The sequence below is a fragment of the Apis florea genome, unplaced genomic scaffold, assembly GCF_048593485.1.
Source record: "Apis florea isolate Af1SG1 unplaced genomic scaffold, ASM4859348v1 contig_3803_pilon, whole genome shotgun sequence".
Lineage (NCBI taxonomy): Eukaryota > Metazoa > Arthropoda > Insecta > Hymenoptera > Apidae > Apis > Apis florea.
The window spans coordinates 2,086,814-2,111,440 of NW_028256864.1; the positions used below are offsets into that span (position 1 = coordinate 2,086,814).

The 24,627-nt window shown below is 36.0% G+C and overlaps 2 protein-coding genes across 4 annotated transcripts; both read left to right on the forward strand.

Annotated features, from left to right (window-relative positions):
* Window positions 1–601: 601 nt before the first annotated feature.
* DCTN6-p27 (dynactin subunit 6) lies at window positions 602–15,665 on the forward strand. 2 transcript variants are annotated; one of them, XM_086916698.1, is made up of 6 exons: window positions 602–687; window positions 877–1,047; window positions 1,128–1,255; window positions 1,340–1,482; window positions 1,561–1,678; window positions 15,540–15,665. In XM_086916698.1, exons 1-5 carry the CDS (start codon window positions 626–628, stop codon window positions 1,660–1,662), a joined length of 606 nt encoding a protein of 201 aa, XP_086772824.1. In that variant the 5' UTR covers window positions 602–625; the 3' UTR covers window positions 1,663–1,678; window positions 15,540–15,665. The 2 variants fall into 2 exon arrangements, with proteins under 2 accessions (XP_086772824.1, XP_003698043.2); XM_003697995.3 differs by lacking the exon at window positions 15,540–15,665 and having other exon boundaries at window positions 1,561–2,131.
* unpg (homeobox protein unplugged) lies at window positions 12,801–24,627 on the forward strand. Of its 2 annotated transcripts, XM_031919465.2 has the most exons (4): window positions 12,801–12,932; window positions 13,041–14,350; window positions 15,540–15,851; window positions 23,181–24,627. In XM_031919465.2, the coding sequence occupies exons 2-4, from the start codon at window positions 14,074–14,076 to the stop codon at window positions 23,939–23,941; spliced, it is 1,350 nt and encodes a 449-aa protein (XP_031775325.2). In that variant the 5' UTR covers window positions 12,801–12,932; window positions 13,041–14,073; the 3' UTR covers window positions 23,942–24,627. The 2 variants fall into 2 exon arrangements, with proteins under 2 accessions (XP_031775325.2, XP_003698001.2); XM_003697953.4 differs by having other exon boundaries at window positions 12,801–14,350.

Consider the following 24,627-nt stretch of genomic DNA (forward strand, 5'->3'; position numbering starts at 1 on the left):
GCGCTATCGACTTACCTTGTTCACATTAATCCCCCTCTCTCAATTTTCTTAATCCTTTTTAAGCATTTCCTCTTAAGGTTCCTTTCAAGGCAGACTTGTCATTATATCAATTACGTTGTCTTCCTTACAAATTTTATTTTCTCTTTCATTATTTTATTACATTGCTCATTATTTTTTATTATATTTTTATTATATTGTTTCTTTTATTTTTCAGCAAGAATAATAAATTAAATAAATGAGAAGAAAGAAATTTTAAAATGTGAACATTATTTGATAATAATTTTTTATACTTTATTATTTCTTTTTATATTTTTAATTCTATTATTTATTTATTAATCTTAATTAGTAAATTTTTAATGTCTGTTCCTAATCATTTTGAAATAAAAATTTTATTTAGAAAATTTTATAGATTTAAAATACAATTTAATAAAATGAAAAAATTTAACGAAATGAAATTTTCAACATTATTTATAAATTTTACAATAGATTTTATGATCTATATCTATTATATTATATAATAATTCTTACGTTAATTATTATATATCTATACATTTAATATTAATACAAATTTATGAGTTTAAGTTTCAAAAAATCCGCGGTAAGTAGTACATGAAAATCATCAAGGATGGCGTTACAAGTACAAGTGTTAATCGCTACGATGAGTTCATTTGTCAGTCGTCGTACAAAGTGAGAAAATTCACAAAATTTATCATTATTTTATTTATATATTTATATTTTAGTAACATTTTTTTCTTTATTTATTAGAAAAAATTTATAATATATCGTATAATACATCTATTAAATCAAGATATTTACCTTATTTGAGGTTAAGTCAGTACTGTATTATAAAATAGAGATATATGAATCTTTCTGCAGTGTAAAAATAGCAGTAGGAGCTTTAGTATGCGAGGAAAGTATATTAAAAGGGGACATCACTATTGGACCAAAAACTATAATTCATCCAAGAGCAAGTATCATTGCAGAAGCTGGACCGATCATAATAGGTGAAGGAAACATTATAGAAGAAATGGCAACTATAGCAAATAGGTAATTTCAGACATACTTATCAATCATACTCTTTTTTTTTTTTTCATATTAAAATAAAATATTTGATCATTTTGTTCTAGGTTACCACCAGATACTCCAGAACCAGCAACAATTCCCGTACAAATAATAGGCAGTTATAATGTATTTGAGACTGATTGTACTTGTGAAGCATTTAAAGTTGGAGATAATAATATTTTAGAAAGCAAAGGTTAATATATATTAATAAAAAAATTATTTATATATATTTTATATATATGTGTTTTAAGTACAATTGTACTTTTTGTGTTTATAGCACATGTGGGTCGAGAAATTGAACTGACCAATGGTTGTATTATTGGAGCATCGTGTTCATTAACAGAACCAGATATAATACCTGAAAATACCATAATTTATGGTAATGAGTGTCAACGTAGAGAAATGCACGATAAACCATATGTAAGTTTCTATTGAATTTTAGATTATATCATAAATGACATTTGAAGTATATATAATTTCATATTTTATTATTTACAGCCTCCAATAAGTCAAATAGAATTTTTATTAAAAATCTTACCAAGCTATCATCATATTCGTAAAGCTAATGTAAAGCCAAATAAAAATGAAGGAGGAATATAATTTACTGCATTACTAGGTAAATTATTTATATATATATGATTTAAAAATGCAAAAAATATTTATATTCGGTTTTAAACTTATTCTGCTAAACGTTTATTACATTAAAATTCGTAGATAAAATTTAAAATCTAATTTTTTTTATTTTATTTATATATTATGCTTATTATAGAAGTATTATTATTATATAATAAATTATTAACATTTTGATATCAGATATATAATATATTATTAAATAATCCTCGTTGTAATTTACTCAAAGTAATTGTAAATTACTTAACGTAACAATTGAGAGTATTTATAATTAGCATTATTAGTAAATAATTTCTTATTAATATATTTTTATTTACTTACAAATACATTTTTTATATAAAATTTTATAATTGAAATGTTATTATATAATAATATTTCAAGAAAAATTTATATTTATCTAGTACGTAACAAAGAAAAATATAAGAATAATAATAAATGATTTGTGATATTGTATTATATTCACACATATCCTCCAATCTATATTAGTGATAGACATATGAGATAGTTTAATTCCCTGCCCTGTTAACAGATGGCAGAACGATTACCTATTTTGAAATAAATTCTCGATTTTTGTTAGTAACTTCAAATTATCGTCAAAACTTTACTACTTCTACATCGATTTACGTCAATCAAAAGATCATATTTACTTATTCTATGAAATATATCTCGCATGCAAACTAATTACATGAAATTCTTACAAATCAGATTCAATGAGATTTTTAAATACAATTCATTTTATCGTTTTATTATCTCGCCTTAAATAATTAATTAATTTCATAACATTCGCAAATAAGTATAAAAAGTATACTTTTTTTTTTAAAAAGACTGAAAATTGCGAAGGACGTACGAAATATCAATGAATTTATGCGCAATGATAACGCGACAAGTTAATGTAACTTGATGTTTCTCCTTCCCGACGTTCTTCTTCGGGCAAACTCTCCGGAGAATCACAGCGGCACAATACTAAACGCTACACCTATGAATATGAATTAGCGTCTCGTTGAGGGGGTTGGATGCGAACCATTTACCGTTTCCGTCAGCTTAACCGCGTACCACACAGTGGTTCTCATTGCGACACCCATTTAAGCCGTAAATATGCGAAATCGAGTCACTGTATTATTTATCCAAATTAACTTCGTAATCGAGTCGTGGTGAGTGACATTTTATTGCGGCAACATTCAAACAAATCAAACAATTTATTTATTTTACCAAATAAACTCATTTTATTTATTCAACATAGTCAAGTATTCAAAATAAAAGAATGTTGCACATTTAATTAATTAGATTTTACAATTTATGTGATTTATTTTATCGATCTTGTGTCAACAAAGAAGTTTATATAATATTCTGTGTGGAGTGGAAAAGGAAATAAAATGTGCATTTGATATTTTTCTTTGAAAAGTGAACGTTCGAACGTTCGTGGAGAATAATAATATTTAAACTAAAAGTTGATCTTCCTGGAAGGATATATGAACGGAAAACGCAGTTAAGAGCACTGTGGTGGTTTCGAGCGCCACTTTATTTTAATGATCGCTCGTCGCAACCCCCTTGAACGCAACTCTTGTCGCGGAAAGTGGTGACCCGAGAGAGCTGTCATATTTTGACGTCCGCAGCGGGCGTTCTAGCCTAGAAGGGAGAGACGAGAAGAAAAGAGATTATTTTTCGTCGCGCTGGGAGAAGCCAGAAATCAGTACGACGACGGGCGACCGGGGAAAAGTCCCTAATGGAGCAACAGCCACGAATTTGTGTGGGTTTCCTTCATCCCCGCTAGAACGAATTCGTCATTGATGACTTTCTTTTTTTTAGCAATGACTCGAATTTAACTATTATTTGAATCAACAAGAACAATTCGACGATAACAGTAACAAAGGAAATAACTTCACGGATTCAATCTTATGCGAATTTATAATTAAATAAAAGTTTAATTATACGATTCAATCCTTTGCGAAAATAACTCTGCGCAATAGAATTCTTCGTGTAAAAATTTATAAAAATCATGCTTCCTCCCTTAAAAAGAAAAAGTTACTTTGAAATTACAATACCCGCTATGAAAAAGTTTTATCGTCGAAGGAACGAGAATCGAGGAAAACGGAATTAAAACGATCCGCCAATAATTCGTGGAATAGTTATCGTATAACGATTTACGCCACCGATAGACAGTCCCTCGAGGACGGTTCTCGATCATCTTTCCATCAACGATGGCGGCGGTCGTCAACGTGTCAAGCAACTCACGGCGCCCTTGCGCTTAAATTGACGTTCGCGGACACGGGAGAACCGCTTTGTCGAGAGACGAACAAGAGTGACGAGCGTTGCGAATCCACGATTCGCTTAACATTTCCATTGTGAACGCGAGCGAAGACTGGAGGGCGAAAAATGTCATGTACGCCGGCGGGATCGCGCGTAGAATTAATTCGATCTCGCCTGGCGGGATAATTTCACGTAATTAACTAGGGAAACGTTGATTCGTCTCGTGATTATCTTCAGCTTATTGCTTGATCAACCTTGTTTAGTCAAAATTTTATTGTCTATCGATTTATAAGTATAATACTATCCCCATAATGCCATGTCACGTGAAAGGTATAAATCATCTTTGGATTATACTTTGACAATTTGTATCGAGTGAAAAAAAACAACTTTTTTCTTAGATACAACACGCGTGTTCTTTAGCCACGCGTAAAAATTTTACTTTATACAACTTGTAATTCATTACTTTGCACATTTCAAAATCGAATTATCTTCTTTTGCGTGGAAATATTACTTATAGAAAGTTAAAATTCAAATTATCATTACTTTATTCAACAAACGATCTCTACGATCTACACACTATTCCAACTTGTCAAATCGACCAAATTATCCATCACGGTCATAAAATTAATCGACGCGTTTCACCGCTTTCATTCGACGAGGAATCGAAAGACAGATGACTCGACGAATCCTGACGCGATCGAAATCTTCGCGAGTCATGATCGCGGGATGTTGGGATATTCATAACGTGGACGGGTCGTTTAACCCCATTTAGCGATCAAATCGTCGCCCATCGTCGAGAGATCCGTGTCGATGCCGTGTATACGATCGGTGTCGTGTCGTCGGGATCCCGTCGCGCGGCCATCCGACGAGATAAACGATTCAATCGCGACAATGAATAATACTGGAGCGACGGTTAAACGCGGCAGCGGATCGGATCGGGTCCGCCCACGAGGCCGTCCGGGGGGAAACCACCCGTAAAATCCAAAAGGGGTGCAGTGGAGCGGGAGAGGCAGGGGGCGCCAGGCGACTCTGTGACGCGATTATGCTAACGAAGTTATTCCATTGTAACGCTGTTTACAACGGCGCGCATTAAGGCTACACCGGAACAATAGAGGCCCCCTGCCCCCCTAAACCCTCTCCTCCTTGTACACGAGTCGGGGAATCCTCGGGAATCGCGCGGCCATTGTACGCCCTGCTCGAGTAGGAAAGCATCGCCGATCCTCGATGGTTGATGGAGCGGTGAAAAAAAATTTGGAGAGCGCCAGTTCTGGTAATAATAGGCGGTTGAGGGTGAAAAATAGGTTTTTGATAAGTTTCCCTCTCGTTTTCTTTTTCTTCTTTTGGAAGAAAAGATTGTTCGAAGTCTGGTTTTGAAAAATAGTGACTTCTGGGTATCTTTGGGATAGTGTTTTGAACAGTGGTTTGGGAAAATATTCTCAGCGCAAGGTTGCCAAAACCATCGAAACACGACGAATACAAGAAGAATGGGAAGAAGGGGCTCTGACTACGTCAGAGTTTGGTTACACCCTATCGGGGACGCCACTTGACTCGTATTTAACTTTCAAATATATTTTATGCCCTTTGCATTTTAATACTTTCATGAATTCGCTATTCCTACACCCTTCTCTCTGCTCTGCGTATGCATTTTCGTTTCGATAAAGGGATCTCGTGTTACAAACCGCCCTTACACACGCCAACACCGAGAAATTCGCGTATTCGATCGAAAATTTCATAATCATTTTTGATCTTGTATCATTTGTTGTACATGTTTTCTTCACGCGCGCACACTGTTCATAACTCATCATCGAATAACAACGATGATATTTTCCTTTGTAAAAAAAACTCAAGAACGAAAGCGCGCTAAGCTAACAGATTCTTCATCCACTGTGAAAATATCGTTAAAATTCGATTTCTGATCCCGATAACAGAGAGACAAAGAAATCAGCGTGGGCGATTCTCGAGAGAGGCAAGAAACTCATGCCCGAACGAGCACGGCATTTATGTGTCCATCGAAGCGTGGCGACACTTCGACGGGATTATTTGTAGGATTCAGTCGTATACCCGACGTTTCCGCCGAATCCTTTGTACCATTCGCCCGTTACGCCATAGAATATTTTCGAGACGTATTTAGGCTTGTTTCGGACAGCCGGATATTCATCCCACTATTTTTACTCGATTCCATTACTCCCCTTCACTTTCACTTTTTTTTTTTCACATCGTGTTTAATATCACGTTTTTCGAAGATCAAAATCGAGTTGAGATAATTAGAAGACAATTAGATTAAAAATTAAGCGTAACGTTCAACAATTATCATATTAAATTTCAAATTAAAACTGTTGAAAAGATTAACAGGGAGTCTAGAATTTATCCAGGTATTGTATTATTCAATAGCGTAGTAAGGACAAGTATAATTAACGTACAGAGTCATGTATCTTTACATCACAAATATCTATTCATACTTGCTGGTTGTTAGGTAAAACGAGAAAAAGAGCAGCAAGAGGTAGAAGATTATCCCATAAAAAAGTCCGTCTCTTTGAACGTCGAGCTGTTTGACTTGTCCCCTTCCATCCGAATGCGACTGCCGATCGCTTTGAAGTACACCGACGACATCATGTACATATTCTTCCCTGCCGATAGCCTCCGATGAGAAAAAATTAATTAGTCGGCCAGCTGTGCTCCGTTTAAGTAAACGCGGAGATTAACAGCGAGAGTTTTGCGCTTCCCTCTCTTCCGATCGATTTATTAACAAAGACGAGAAGTAACGAGAGATTTTTAATCGTTTCTTCGACAACCTCTTCCATCTTTATATTTATATTCACATATATTCGTTTAATTATAATCAATTATCTATCGTAAAATAAACAAAAATACTCGATAGACAACAACGCTCGACTCATTTTATAATCAATATCAACAATTGATTCATCAAGTTGTTCAAATCAATCGTTCGTATAGATGGGCGCGCGTTCACACTTTCCAACTATGATTACGCGTAGATAGACAGACACGGCACGAAAAAGTGAGGAACCTCATCGTGGTTAACCTCTCGCGACGCATGGTAATCACGAACTCGATTGATTAGCCGACAAAGTCGTGCCGACAAATTAGAGGAATGCCATCTACGTTCCTGCTCGGCTCCCCCTCGTCAAACCACATATGCATACACGCTTCTGTTCCATGGACGAGGCGGAAAGATTATCTTGATTTGACTCGTGTGTGCGTGTGTACCGTGACGTCTTCGTCGCGTAGTTGTTTTTAATGTCCATCACGTGAAACGTGACACACGTTCTGCAATCGTTATTTAGCGAAAAAATTTTTCCCAATCATTGTTTCCATCCAATATTTCAAATTTTATATCTTGAATCATTAAGAAGGTAATCCAAATTATTTTATTTTGAAAAAATAATAATCTCGATCGAGGGAAAAAAGAATACAATGCTACAAATTAAAATAAGGAAGATTAGAAAATTATACGCGTGCAAAATTTTGTCAAATTTTCGCCCCGTGGACCTGGAAATCTTGATTACGCCCGATAAATCCCGTTTCACAAATGAGCGTAGTTTCCACGCGCAATTAGAAGCCGATTACATACACTTTGGCGATTATTCAGAACCGCGTGGACGTTTTAAGCTCTTTCTACGAGCGCAACTACACCCGCGACGTGGCATACGCGCGTCCGTGCCGCCTGTCGGCAAGCGTACGCACGCATCGCCGCCTTCATTTCACGCATAATTGAAACCACGTCCCGTTTAGTGCCGAGGACGTTCGCCACTTCTCTCGGTCTTCCTCTCAAGATAGCACCCGTTTAGTCATGTCCCGTACGGTTAACGTGATTTAGGCATCGGGCACCCGTTTAACGTCTCAACGAAAACGCTCGCTATTAGTTTAAGCGGGTATCTTTTTTTCACCGCATTCTCGCGTGAATCAGAGAAATCTTTTGTTGTATTCTCGCGAGGGCAAGCTTTCGTGCGCGAATATTTAATGATCGAGTGGGACACAACTTGAAGAATTTCAAAATTTGCTTTTATCGAACGAATAAAGAGATTACACATTCTTTGAAAATAACTTGCACAGTTAAAAATTATTGTATATATTTTTAATTGACGGATCAGTTGAGTAATAGCTTTAATAATTTAATAATTGGTTTTGAAAAGTGGAAATTTGAACAGTGAAAAAATTTTCCATGTACATTTTTAAAAATTTTTAACAAGCCTTATCGATGTCAGCGATATGTCATTAATATGTAGTATTACATATATACAGTACGTCCATATTTGCTCGCATGTTTCGTAACAAAAAGCTTCCCCCTCTTTTGAGGTATCTATCTGAATTTGTTACAAGCACAAACCACACTCATCTTCTTCTTCTTTTCCTTTTTACACGCTATATATTTCATTATTGTTAGAAATTATTAGAGAATTTATCTTTCACAAATTACAGATTATTTTCAAATGATGCACCTGCACCATTGAAATGCATCATTCGAGCGCTATAAAACCGTCCAACGTTCCCGGCAATGTAGCATGTCCGTGATGCATGCCATGGAAACCCCAACGATTACGAGACCACCAACGATTTCGGCTCCATAATGGTTCCCTAACTCATCAGATGTTCTCGTTACGACACGAAGTTGGATTAGGTTTCGCGATACCTATCCTCCATCGTGTACAATTTGCCGCCACTACCATCGAGAAACCCTGCTCGATCCATTACTATGTGCGCGGTTTCTCGGTTTTCACGACGCCCACCAATTTGCTAACCATCGATTTCTGCACCCTCTGCGTTCGTAGCTGTTTTCCTCGCGGCGGATTTAATGTCGAGCCGCCAATCGCGGATTCTACACCCTTTCCATCCGCGTTTTTCCCCTCTTTGCTGGCCGCTATCTTTGGAAACGCAGGCGCGACGCTCTTCTTTTGAGAAGGGAAATCTTTCCCTCGCGTTCCTTTTTTTTCTGTTTCATGGATTCGCGTGCCTCGTTGTGCCTGGTTGTGAGAGCAACCTGTCCCTTCGTGGAATAGGAATTGAATCATGGAATAGCGGATTCAGAGTTTTGAAAATAATTTGACAGTAGGTTTTAACAGTAGAGATGATTAATTAAAGATTGTATTGGAAGATGTTGAGTAATCTTAAATTTTGGTGGTTTAAACGGTTGTTGTGTGGTGAATTCAAATTTAATTGTCTGTGTAAAGGATCGTTTGGAAAGGAAGGTCAAGGATTTTGGTTAAGGTTTGGTACAATGTCTCGTTGTAAGTCGTGGTGAGCTATAAACGAGCCATTAAGTTGTAAATTAAAAGAAGAAATTGGAGAGTGATATTCCTCGTAAATAGAGGAAAATGAAGAAATGGAGAGCGAGAAAGAAGGGGGATGGGGAAGAAGGAGAAATTGCGCGAGAAAGATAAAAGGAAGAGAGTGGTGGAAGGAAAATGAACCGTCAAATGTATACGGTATCCTTCTATTCGTGTAAGATTTAAATTCTTCTACCTAATTTATTCCCGAGAATCTATTCCAATCTTATTAAAATATATTATTTCTTCTTACTCTTTATTTCATTTTAAAAATGATAAGAATTTGATAGAAGTTTTATAAAAATCTTAGTCATAATCCTTTCTATTATTTCTCTCTTCTCCTTATATAATAATAATTCGTCGTTATATATATTTAAATCTCTTTATTGTTCAAATTTTGACAAATCAAGAAACTACTTGTAGATAGTTTTCTCGAGTTAATTAATTTATTGCTTAAAAATTCAAACAGATTTTTCAATCGCGTAAATCATTTTTAGAAAATGCGATTTACACAACATTCCATTAACTCTTTTCCAATTAAATCATTCTTATATCCCAACAATATTGTATATTGTGTCCTTCCATATGGCCGACGAAACATCAGGCAATTAAAAGCCATACTTTTACCGCGGCGTGCTTAAGAACCGAGGCGTTTAAGAGTCGACGCTTCCGTTCACACGTGCGTAACGAAAGATCTGCAAGAACGACGCCTCCGCGAAGTAAAATAAAGGGGAGACCACCGAGACAAGATTTAGGGCCGTCTGAGTATTCGTGTCTGAATCTCCTTGCGCGCGTCTTACGCTAGCGCTGGGGAAAATCCGTGCCTCGTGATGTCAACACGCGTGAAACGGCGAGAAACGTTGACAGAAATGAATGTTGTGTAAATTTCAACCGAGAATTCTAGTTTTACAATTTTTTTCGAGTGCGGATGTCCCGATGGAGATATTTGTATTTAAAATTATCTACTATGTTAGTAGATGTTAATAGATGTTAGTACTATATTGGCAGTATGTTTTTGTTTGTTGATTTGAATAGTAAGTAACTTATCCAATATTTTATCTATCATTTTCTAAATAGAGATACGAATGGAAATTATTGGTTGGATTTAATTAGAATATTTTTAAACATGGATTATTAATATTGAAATATATATGGATAGTGGTTTGAAATATTTATAAAAATAAAATAGAAAAATAGATAGATATATTGTAATTTGATTGAAGAATCAGAGTATAATTGGAGAATGTAAATTTATATTTAGAACTTTTCCACGCTCAAATTTCAGAGAAATTCGTCTTTTAATTACGTTTCGACAGTTTCGTGGATTTTATTTACAACACTTTCATCTTGTTTTACAACCCGTTAAGCGCTATTTTGTCAGCCCCGTATTCCTCTGCAGATCCGGTCGATACTCATTTCCGCTTCGTTGTCACACGAACAACTTTCGTCCAAATGGTTTTCCTCGCACGATAAACTTCTTCTGACAGCATCTCATAGACCAACCATATTCACCGTATTTAAAGACCATTGAAATCTCTAAGAATAAAGACTCGTAATATTCACTTAATTCAATTATCATCGAATGAAACTATTTCCGTATAAAATGAAGGAATGAAAATTCCAGAAATATTATATTATATCTCTTAAACGTAAATGAATTGAGGATAGAAAATAAATTTTTTATCTCTTTAAAAGATCGTTGTCGCAACAAGCTGGAAGATACATGGGCCTTGTATAACGACCAGCCGTTTAACTTTAGATTCTGTTAGAAGCTCAATTAGACTGGTGTCATGTTAACGAGTGCCAAAATAGCGTCACTATTAGCGTGATGTACCGATTAGCCAGCTTGGAAACGCCTACAAACAGAAGAAACGATGAATGGGTGTAACCTGCCACGAGGTTCTTCTGTGACGAACGAGAAATTATGCGCCGGTAAGTAATTGCATCCTTTGTTCATCTTTTCCTTTTTTCCTTATCTTAATCCTTGGAAAACAACACGGATATTATGATTTTTTTCTTAAAAAATACAATATATCATAACAATAATTTAAAAACATGTTCTAACATGTTCCAACTGCATATTAAGAAAGATGATTGTCGAATTTCGGATATCTTCAAGATCAATGATAATCGTTCATTACTTTATTCATAGGATATCAAGCTAATAGAAATTTTATTAATTTTAAATTTCACCGAGCTGTGTGTATCTTCTTTACAATATCACTTTAGTTTAAAGATCAACAATAACAAGAAAAGTTTTATTCACATTTCAAAAAAAAAAAAAATTTATCGATAATACGATTCCTTAACAATTATTGGCCACCGTTCTTACTCATCGAATTAACATTCATCAAAATCCGTTGCAATGGGTCCGAGCTATTTCGGGTGGGCCGACTCGCGTGCATAATCGACGCGTTATTAGACCGGTCACGTGGGTGTATTTACGTCATAACGAGTATGCAGTATGAGTGATCAGCGTTAACGAGGCAGCTCAGCTTTCAGCACGGTGCACGTTTACCATAAGCCCACCAACCGCGTCCCTCTCGTATTTTTATCGTTCGACCGCGAGAGCCGCCGATGAACGTGTCTTCCATTAGGTTGCTCACCACGCCACCCCCGCACCACGTTTCCTTAACGAGCACGGCTATCCGTGCCGATCTTGACGCGAGCCAATCCACTAGAAGGATAATGATGTACCCTTCTCGGTGTCAATCCGCTCGACGTCATCGGGATCGTGTTTGCTCAACACAAGAATCAATCTTGTCTAAAACTTTCCTCGGCTTCGACTTTCATCCTTCAGAATTCTATTTAAGATCCGAGATGAAGAGGATTTAGAAACGATAATCGAAGAGGAAATAATCGTCGAAAGCTTTGCATTCATTCGCCTCTATATTCCAATATTTATCATATTTTTCTCGAAAAAAAAAATGCTTCAATACTTATCAAACAATCTAATACTCGTCATCGAAAATATCTTAATGCATGATTCGTCTTCTGTCATTCACAATTTCTCAATAAATGATATTTCGATATGTGTTTCTCTAGAACACAATAGATATCGATATTCTTTTTTCAATGTTCTTCATTGTAATTTTGTGATTTTATTACGGAATAGATAACGATAAAAGTAAGCGAGAATTTTCCAGACCGCTGTTCTCGTTAAACGAGGAAATATCAGAAATTCCTCGAGAAGGACGAGAACCAAGCTGTCCCTATATAACTCTACACAGGAACGATTTTGTCCGTCACAGGCGGCAATTAACGTTGAATCGATGCCAGACTATCCAGGGCCACGGTGCAGGTGAAATTCATCCTTGGTCCAAGCTCGATCACGCCGGCGGATCGCGAGCGCGTAAGGACAAAAGCGGCTACGGTAGCAAGATGGCGGCCCACGGATCGGTAGGCGCGTCCGCGAACGCAGTTGGCTCGCTCAGCGACCAATCAGGGACGCGGCTGAACCGCGTCCGTGCGGTTACGCGGCCACGCCAGCTGCCACGCCGCCGCGAGTCGGCGCGTCACGGACGTGGCCCAGCAATTGAAATGCGGCTCGCCGCCGGCCGCCAGTTGCCCGTCGACTTGTGCCCCGTGCGGTCTTCTCCACGTGCTTTTTTTTTTCTCTCTCTCTCTACCTCTTCTCACCCCCTCCGATTCCTTTGCTCGTGTTTGGAAACGCGTACACACGCGTTCCCTCGTCACGGCGACGAAAAGGTGAACGGGGGAAGGGGTCGAATCCGCGTTTTAAATACTTGTGGTTCGAGTGCCGTTTCTGTTCCGTTTTCGTGATTCTGGAAACTTTTGGAGTATATTGGGTTTTAGGGCGAATGGAAGATCTTGGTTGGAACGAAACTGTGATTCGGAGTGAGGAAGTGGAGGTTTTTGGAGAGGAAGATCTTTTGGAGGGAAGGTGAACGTTTGTGGAGGAGGAGAGGAGTAAGATTGGAGAACTTGGATTTTGTGATTTAACGGAAAGTTTTCTTTGAGATACTAAAAGGTGAAATTGAAATTTTACAAAGTGATGAAATTGGGACTTCGTGTTCGAGGAACTGGAATCAATTATATAGCGAGTTAAACTGCTGTCTTTGAAAGGAAGAATACGAGAATTTAGTCTGAATTGATATATAGAATTGTTAAATTTCTGTGCTATTTGAAGATTTTTAAACTAAGTAATCAAGAAAAGTTAAATATATGATGATCAATTTAAAATATTCTATGAACTTGAATGTCATGGTATTCGTAACCAGTAAGTTCAGTGTATCAAAAAATATACATTAACATGAATTTTAAAATCGATATCTGGTAAGAAAATTAAAATAATACATATATTATAGTGCAAACGAGAAGATATATTTGTTAGGAATAAGTAATTTCACAGTAATGAAAATATTTTCACGATGGACTTATTGATGCACGTATAAAAAGCTTTTAATGTACGCATGATTATAGAACTGGCTGTTACAAAATAACGGTACACTGTGTTATTTAAATAATTCAATTTTAATGAAATTTTTGCACCGAGAAGCCTCGTTAGAATTCATTAATTCACTTTTAATGGAGCAATAAATATTCATATCGAATTTTATAATCATAAAACCACTTCAAACCGATTCTATATCATTATTAAAATATAATTGGATATTAACTATTAAGAAACAATTGTATAGAATATCGAACAAATCTGAAAAAAATATTACTTGCTATCATCTGATATTACGTAATTCAGAAGATTCAGAACATATCGGAGGAAGGAATTGTAACAATCGTCGAATCATGAAACGATAGATCGTTTATTGTCGCGAAATTTCGAAAAAGAGAGAGAAAGAGAGAGAGAGAGAGAGAGAGAGAGAGAGAGATGGATTCCAACGTAGAGGAAACGGAATTGGATGTCGGATCAGCGACCGACGAACTCGAATCTTCGATCGGAGAATCGAAATTGCAACGGCGACCAACGCCGAAACCTTTCACGATCGAGAGTTTGATCGGTAATTGCGGCACACAGAAGGGAAGCTGCGATTCAGGGAATCAAGGAGAGAGAATAAACGAAAACGAAGAAGATTCTGATCGAGATAGGGAATATCTTTATCAGAGACACTATTTGGCGACCGCGGCTGCCAGTGCACTTCCTCCTGGTTGGTTTGTGTTTCAAACTCGCATGCTCAAATTATTTCTTCTTCTTCTTCTTCTCCTTGTAGAATATTGAAGAATTCTTGTAAAATTTATAGAAAATTGGAGGAAAAATATTAACATATATTGTTTTATATGATATTCTTATAAAATTGTTAGAATTCTTTTAGATAGTTTTATATATATAGTGTTATATTATTTATCTTAGTCGTGATAGCTGTTATGATGTAATAGATGTAGCTGTGCAAATTAGATTATGAATGCACAATCAACTATCGGGACATATCATGGTATAGCAACGTGTATAATCGATTATTGTAATGTATAATAGATTACTTCCTTATCTTGCATAATTATATCGCGTGGTGGGGTCAATTATTCTGATTTTTCTATTCATTCATTCTCTGTTAAACATTCAAATATATTAATTATATTTGTAATATTTCTCAATTATTCTTATTATATCATATAATGAAAAATTTATAAAATTTTATTCATTTTCGTATTTACACACGAGATGTATATTTTATTCAATATAGCTGCATTTTAAAATCAAATTATTAGAATAAAACTACTTATTTGATATTCATTATATTATTGTCCGTATTGATAATTTAATTCCTCAAGAAATAGGAAAATATTTATTATTAAATATTTATTATTTATATATAAATTTATAGAATACGAAATAAAATACAAATTTCATCAATTAATTATCCGTTACATATACAACCTCGTTTTCATTCTGAATCTTGTAATTACCGGATGTAGCATGCATAATTTAATCCGTGAACGCCCTACTTTTTCCGGGGAATGAAGTTTACTTAAAATAAATTCCTCTGAACGTCATCTTAAGAATGTAATAAGATTCAGATTTATACGACATTGCAATTCTCGTAGATCGTTTTTTAAAAATAAATCGTCGCGGATAAAAATCAAAATAATACTTCATCGTGACATTTGATTTCGTACGATATTCGAGCGTTATTCATAGAAACTATTATCTGCATTATATGCGTGTCAAAATAGGGCGATACTATAAATTATGTAATCATGTACATTATTTATTAAAAAACAATTATAGAAAAAATTAATAAAATTAATATTAAACTAATTTATAAATTGAACTACTTATTCGACTTATAAATTTCTTCAGAGCAAATTGATTAATTGATTAATTTTTCGTGGTTCCAGGTTTCGGAGTGCCGCTCGGTTTGTACGGTGCATGGCTACCGATGCGGATGTACGGCAGCGGCGGGACTTCCGGTGTCCCAATGTTACCAGCGCATACCTCCGCCAGTTATCCGTCTCATCAGGATCTTTATCAGAATCGGTTGTCGCAACATCTCGGTCCAGGGACGAATCACCTTCAAGGCGCGGCTTATCCGACCCCTTGTCACCGTGGTTCAAATCATCGTGGCTCGACCAGTTTCACAGACAGCGAGGACGATGGTAGTATCGATTCACCGGCATCACCTGCTCACGATCTTTCTAAATCGAGACACGGTAAGTTCAGGTTATATATGATTAAATAAAATAGAATTCGCAGTATGTATTTTTCTGAATTTCTTTTTTTTTTTTCAGAATAAGCAATTTTTACTTTTCGAACGATTTTTAATAAGTGGACATTAGATTTTTATGAATTTAATTTTATCAATTTTCACTGTTATTCATTCGTTGTTTTCGATTCATTTATGATTTTCGAATTAGATAAATATTATCGATGATGTAATGTCACGTTACACGTACTACGAGATTGAACATCTTCGATTCTTCGATGGTTTATTAACCACTGCACCGACGTGCAAACGGGATCGTGAAATACCTATTTATTTATATTCTGCTATTAACTTACAGCCATAGGTAATTCTATATTCGAGGCACGGGCGAGCTCTATACCATAGCTCGATGTCTGACGGTTGTTAGTGTTAACAGGATGCGGGAGTGATCGTTTCAATTATTTCTAGGACTGACGAAACACGGCAGCAATTAGCAATTGAACGATCGATCGAGAATCTTATCTTATTATTAGAACGATGATAAATCCGTTTATCAAGAGTGTATCCTCGATTCTCTTCAATGTAATAAGTTTGGAAAATCATCAGATATTCATTAGCACGTTCAATAGATATCTCTTTACCCACGCTTATAAAATTGCAAGAGATCGATCATCATAGAACGGCTTTATTCGTTTAAAAAAATTCCTACGAATTTTTCTCGTACGTAGACGATTTTTTCATCGATTTCACGGAAAAATATATACGACAAATTATCGATCGGATCGAAGAAATTTCCGAACATCGCCCTTCTGTTCGAGGAACAGGGGTTCTTCGTCGAATGTTCGCCCGCCGTTTGAAATTCGGCCAGGATTCACCGAGTACCGTATCACGTACTTAAGCGCGTGTGCGTACGGAATTTTACAGATGTGTGCGAGCTGTATGAGATTTGACTTTGGGACGCTATAATTTATGCACGCTACTGTGGATCTCGGGCCCTTTGCCGGCTTCGATCGTGGCGACTGCGATCGTAGTCGAGGATACGCTCCTGGAATCCTTAAACGCGATTCATCGCGATTTTTTTCGATTCGCGTTTCTCGCTGTGACACAGCTGACGCTTTCCTTTTCCTTGCCCTTCGTTGGGAAGGAAAAGACGATGGAAATTTTTGAACTTCATTTGTCACTTGTCATTTTATTTCTTCTTCTTCTTTTTTTTTTTTAATTTTAGAGAGAAAGATTATTATTTAAAATTTGTAAAAATAATTTATGAAAGGATAAGTACCTTTTCAGGTAACTGTTGACTAAATTGAAGATTATAATTGCTCCAAAGAGTATTATTCGAGTTAATGAACTCTGATCACGAATCAACGAAGTCACGTAATACGTTGCTTGCTTACTAATCACTTTTCGTTCCCATTTCGTCCAATTTATTATCCCTTTCCTTCTCTGAAATACGCTGCATGGAATGATCGAAGAACCACCAACGCAAATTAATTTAACCCTCGATTAACTTGTTAATTAGAATGACCTCCATGATATGATATTCCAATTATAATTGGATTGTGGACGCTTATGCAAATTTTGCGCCTACGCAAATATCTTCCCTCTTCCCTGAACAATTTTTCTTTCTTCTTCAAAAATACTACGCATTACAATTAGATTCGTTCCTCTACGTTCGAGTTAGATGTAAAAATATTCAATATTCTCCTGATTTCTTACATAAAACAATACTACCAATACAAAACTACTAATTAATAAAACAAATCTTACTACCACACTGCAAGTTCTATCATATCCAAGTTAAAACAATAATATCCAAAGCAAATTGGAAATTTCTCCTCTCCAAGAGGTCGAGAAACGCAACCGCCTAATTGTTTCGTACAGGTCCGTAATGGGTCGCGACGGTTGTTCGGCCGATGGAGGGGAGGCCGATGTGTTCGATGGAAAGTCGAAACTCGCCGATCACGTATTTCCGAAGGCGGCGCGGGGGCGAACGGGCGATCGACGAAGTCGCGCGCATTTATTCGTGGCCGATCACTTTTTATTGATGTACCGCCGACCGAGGCGATTTCGTATGCGCAACGAAATGGCTTCGAGGAATCTGTCATCGGTCATTTATGACGCACCGTGCCGAACCGGTGTGCCGATCGTTACGACGAACACACCGATCGGGAGACGTATCGCCCTCTCTCTATTCTTAGCCCCTTAGTACATCGGAAACGATCCACCTGAATCGTTTTCTCCTGGTTCGGTTCGTTCTCTCTGCTGCTCCCGTCGGTTTTATCGTTTTATGCCTTTTTTTTTCTTCTTTTCTTTTTTTTTTATTTTTTCCACTCGTCGCCATGTAACCATTGTATATAAAGAGGTTTCAATGGAGGAAGTTCTTACTGTGATCGAACCGCCTCGATGTATTACGTTCGTGACATATGTATGAGTCTCTCTCTCTCTCTCTCTGAGGTCAAACTGGTATATAACTCCTCTCTCTCTCTCTCTCTCTTTCTCTCTCTCGTAATTTTTTGTTTATCATTGGTTTGTTTTGATTTAATATCATTGGAGAAAATTTTGATTATTGTTTTTCTTAGAAGCAAATTTCTTTCTTTTTTTTTTTGAATGAATTTTATTCAACATTTGTTTTTAGATTTCTAACAGATTTTCTAACCGACATTTTCATTCATTCAGCGAATTGTCACGTACATTTTATGTGATTTTCATTTAAGAGACGATCGATCATATAATTCTATTTGCGTGGTGTCTGGACCGCTTTAAACGAACCGCGAGTCTTAAAACGGTTTCAATCTCGCTAATGAAATTTTTATCTAATTGTGTCATTCAGCTCGCAATAGATCGAATATATGAATGAATCCTGTTTCCGTTTGGAATTTTTCAAAGCAAAATTTTTATTTTTAATTTTATTCATCTGAAATTTTGCCAAATGTATACGTAAGTGTGTATTTTTTTTTTAAATTAAAATAAATGAAATATAAGTGAAAAATTCCATTTATTAATATTCGCTTCTATTTTAACATTTTTAATAATAAATTTTTACAAAGAATCTTATTAAATCAAAGGATACGAAATAATGGAATAATAAAAGAATGTGTAGATTTTAATAAATCTATTTTTAATTATTCATATATGAATGGTATAAAGTTATTCACGAAGATGAAATGATAACAATTTTCAAGAATTGTATATATCTGAAAATTTTTTAATGGAATTTCCCTTCATTAAGGAAAGTGATAGACACTGCACTGAAAAGTGATGCAGAAAATTAATTGTATTAAAGAAACGTTACGGATGAATAAAGTTATGAATATAAATAAAATATATCGATCGTGAATTAAATGAAATTATCCAATGAATAATTATTTGATAGTAGTATGAATGAGATCTTTTGAATTTTAGACAATTTATAGAATCTTAAAAAATTCGTTTCATCTGATAAATGTTCGAAATGAATTGAAACGACGTGCATAAAGATTTTTCAAAGATTGATATATGTATTAATTCTCGTTCTATTAAATGGAAAAGTCGAGCAGAGATTTGACAGATTTATTTTCTAATCTGGTTCACACTTGATGAATGCTTTTCCTCAATATTTTCGAGTTTTTATTTGCATTTATCTTTAAATATTTATTTTGCTCTCGAGAGATAACGTGCACTTATTTTATATTGTATATTTGACAAGAATCGAAAAATTCTGAAATTTATTCTTCTTTTTAAAATATTAAGAGAAAATCCTTTTTTCCCTTTTTATAAAGAACAATTTAAATTTACATACAATTTCTAAAATTTATTTGTATTATATCTAAATTTCTTAATTGAAAGAAGTTTTCATTTTTTATCTTATTGGAGAAGGTTTCTTTTCAAATAAAAGATTAAAACAAAAGTAAACGCGATTTCTGTGCCACTTCAGTGACTTTTCGTTCTCATTAAGAATTTCTTACATTAACTTCATTGAATCTGAGCAATCAACTTCACGACTTCACTAAACGATTTCGTCTGCTCGTTAAACAGTATGATTTATTCAATAGCTGTGCCAAATAACATTTAGTCGCATCGATCGCAAGTTTAACTGAAATTTGTCGAGATATCGATTAGGAAGAATTATATCTATAAGAACTGAAATTTAATATAACACAAAGAAATACATAATAATCATTAATTTGTTAAATTATATTTAGATATTAATTATAAAGAAAATCATTCGCAAACTTTTCCTGATCGATATTTCTTTTATTATCAAAGCAAAGCGAGAACAGATTTTTTTTCTGCTTTTCCAGCAGAATCTCGATTTTTTTCTTATTCATTACCCATCGTGATCCCTATGGCGAGCAACACGGCAAAGGAGGGGTCGTTTTGCAATGCTTCATTCCCAAGAAGAAACCGAATTCTGACGAAAAAAAACTTGTCCAAGGGGAGCAGCACGATCTGAATTGGACCCTTCGATTAGTCGAACCAGTTAATGGTCTCGCAAAATAAAGAATTGACTAAATACAGATCGTCCATATCGATTTATCGATAATTACTTTTGATTAAATTAAAATCCAATTGTCTAAGAATTTTTACGAAATATTAAAAAATGCATGTAGTTTCTGTTCCGTTTTGTCGGTTTAATATTTATGTCGAGAATCAATTCACAGTAAAATTATCTTGTTAATAGCAAGTTCAATGAATAATCTATATCAAATGCATGGATATAACCTAGATATGTCCTTGTGTGTGTGTGTGTGTGTGTGTGTGAATATTTAAAGCTCGATGATATCGTAATATCGACAGTATGAAATTTCTTTTCGTGATATCGATTAAATGATATTGTTTCCAAATCTGACGATCATCGATGCAATTTATTTACTTCTGGAAATGATAGAAATATATACTTTACGTATATAAACAAGAAAAAATATATAATGAACATCCAATACATTTCAGAAATTCAATGATTAAAAGAAAAAAAAAAAGAAGAACAGTAAAATAGAAAAAATAGGATAATGAGTTAAAGGGAAATTTCCAAGTTTCAGAGCGATAAAGCAATCGGTGGAACTGAATAAAAAGGCATCTTATTACATAACTAATTCTATTTCAAACCGTAAATACCGTGAACGTAGCATAAGATAATAGCTCGATGTCTTCTCTGTCATAAAACTCTCGAAATGATTACTTTACAATCGCAGAAGGGATATTACAGTTTATCGAACTACGTTATAGCAATTGTTGCCAGTGAAATTCATGCACGAGTTTCACTCGCCTTTAGGAAAAAAAAAAAAAAAAAGAAGAAGAAGAACAATGATTTTTTTATCTATTATGGACAAAATGTGACAATTTTTATGTGATGATAGTAAAAAAAAAAAAAAAAAATTTGAAGAGATATATCTGTTTCCATTTTCACTCGACGAGAATATATCATAAAGATGTATAGTTCCGCGAGTACAGCGCCATTCCGACGGGTGCAGGAACCGGATCGAACCTCGAATTGGCGAATCGCCAATATCTTGGTGCACTCACAGCTAGTATAGACAACTGTACTTACTGCATGTTTCACTGCATATCATAGTGATAATCGCAAGCAATGAATTTTTTTATATAATTTTTAAATCGAATTAGAATATAATTGTTAATTTTAACATTTACAATTGTTGCTACCTTAAATATAACCACCTCAACTTCAATTCACTTTGAAAAAAACAAATACATTCATTCACAATATCATCCAAAAATAAAAATTTCCAAGCTTCGTTTACATCTTCTACACGATCTTTACATCTATCGTTGAATTTCTTCAAAAAGAGTTATAAAAGAGTTATATTAACTATTGCGACAATTTGAACGATTAAATTTAATAACGTTTAAATATCACTATCCCGCGTCAATTGACGCGCCAGATCCGATAGGTTAAATGTCGATTTCCTAAACATAGAACACGTCTTCTGGAATCGAGCAATTGCTCTATACAAAGTTAATGGCGAGGAAAGAGCGCGGAATAGAGATGTAACGGTATCGTTTCAGCGATCGATCAGTCTTCAATCTTCGGTATCGTATAAAATGTAAAGACCACTAGGGGACAACGCCCGAACGTTTGTCCACGGTGTGCATCGCGGTCCCGTCTCTCTCGTTCGCGGAAGCGTATGGCCCATTCAATCGAAACTCTTTGAATTAATAAACGTACGGGTGCATCAAACCCCCGGCGAGGTAACTTCGTCGCAGAAACTCGATGTTGCACGTTGTATCGAGTGTATACGCGCGGAACGGTCGTAAACAACGAAAATGAATAAAAGAAGGCGGAAGCTATAATCTCGACAACTTGTAAATGATTGTTGTAGGAAGCGAGTTTTCCACGATGGTTATTCATGTCTGGTCGTGATATCGGAGATTTTTGGATCGATAATGACGATCATGGTCTCTTTGATTCGATATTGCTCATAATATACAATTTTTGGTAAAAAGTATTCGGTCATCTTTCAAAATGGAATAACGTAGATTTATATAAATTATATACACGTTGAAAATTTTATATTGAAATTGATAAATGTACAAAACAATTATGATTGTAGAAATTGTTTCTTAGTAATAATAATTTGGAACCATGGTAAGCTTTGAAAAATTGATAAGCATAATAACTTTAAACAAAAAACTTTATATATATTCGTATTTTTTTTATTTCTGTTTTATATTGCTCGTATTTTTCAAGTTTCGCGCATTGATCGCGTTTTGTGGCACTATGATAAATAATTTTTATAAAGAGCTTTGATATCTAAATAACGATTCCGAATAACCTATAGTCATCGATTAAAAGTTTTATCAAGACTTGAACACATTTCTTCCTAGAATTTCTCACTTCACCATTACCATTACGAAAGGAAACTTTTTCATTCGAGGCTCATTAATATTTTATTTGTACATCAACTAAAGTGTATAAAACGCGGTGAAATAATAAAACAATACTTTGTTCCTCGCCGTTTACTATAAGTGGGGTGTTCAGCTGGCTCGTAAGAGACCAAGGGAAAAGAGAATAGAACACGTGGAAAATAACAGAGTCAGGAAGCGAAACTTCGATCGAGAGACATACGCTTTATGGTCGAGGCAGTTGCATGTCCCGCATATTAAATCTTTTTCTTCTTCTCAAACTGTATTGCTGTTAATTCCAATTAATTCTATCGAATACCGATGCAATTGTTCGGCCGCTCAATGACAAATCACGAATCAATTGAAAATACGTTTTTTCAAACTTCCATCGGTAGAAAATAAAGGAGAAATTTTCAAAACTTCCTGACAGCCGATAATCTTCCGTTCAATTCGCATTTAAGAAACAATTTCTTCATCGTGCACACCTTGATTCCAGGTTCAGAGAATGGTCGCGCCTCAGCGGACAGCGAGGACGAAGGCGGAGGACTAAGCGTGACCGGGGAGGGCCACGATGCGACCGACACGATGTCCAGCAACGCGTCGAGCAACGTGAGCCCCGGTGGATCCCTGGAAAATGGGCAAGGCACGTCCACAAGCGGATCCAGCAGCAACAAGGCCAGGCGAAGGCGAACAGCCTTCACCTCTGAACAATTATTGGAATTGGAACGAGAATTCCACGCGAAGAAATACCTCAGCCTCACCGAGAGATCTCACATCGCCCACGCGTTGAAATTGTCTGAGGTCCAGGTGAAAATCTGGTTTCAAAATCGGAGAGCCAAGTGGAAAAGAGTGAAGGCAGGGTTGAGCGGAGGTGGTGTCGGATCCGGGGCGAACAGCCTGGCGACACCTGGTGCCTCGAACAGGCATAACGGTGCTGCCGGCCAACATTCTGGGAATGGTACCAGGATCGTCGTTCCGATTCCTGTTCACGTTAGCAGACTGGCGGTCAGATCTCACCACCATCACTTGGAGAAGTGTGCCAGGCCACCGAGGGTCAGGCCAACCGCCGAGAATCCCAGTTCCAGCGCATCCTCGTCCGTTCTAGGAGATGCTCTCGGATTGGTCAATTCGTCCATTAATCTGAGTGGCCAGGTCCAGAGTCCTTTGAGCAGCGGAGTTGGAATCGGTGTCGGTGTTGGACTGAGAGCTTTCACGGTTCCCTCTCATCGCGGTGGACTTAGCTCTTCCGGCAGGTAGTGAAAGCTAAGAAGTGAATTGTGTTGATATTAATTGGAGATGCGTGATGAGAATCGCGTAAGATTTTTTTTTTTTGGTTATTTAACGAGGAGGGATGTCGGAAAGATTGACAGGAACGTTGATTTGAAATGAATGAGTGAAGATTGTCGATGAATCACCAGTTGTATAGTGATCTGGATATTACTCTGAGAGGATGAATCACGAGGAAGAATATCTTTGAACGATGGAAAAGTAAAAAGAGAGAATCGTGCAAGTGATTTATTATGCTGACTCGAATAACGAAATTCTTGGGAATCTGTGATGCCTTCGATTTCAACGGTATTATCTCTTCCATCGTTCGATTCTTTCTACCTCCTCGTGATCCATCGAAATTATTCCAAAATCGTCCAATATTTTCTACCACGATCGAGATCAATTTGTAAATAAGTGTAACCCACCCTTGATGAAAAATGATTGTGTAAATAGCTTTCGCACACAACGTACTATCTGGACGCTATATTCTCCCGAACAGGGGTCGTAGGTTGTACTTGTAAGATAATTTCCTTATACGTTTAAGCGAGTCTTTGCTCCAAAACTAGTGGTGGCACGATGAATCGATCGAGCGTGCAGCTGTATCACGTGGAGCGGAAGAACGGCGAAAGTGTATATCGAAAAGGCAATAAAAAACGTGCGAATATCATGTGAAA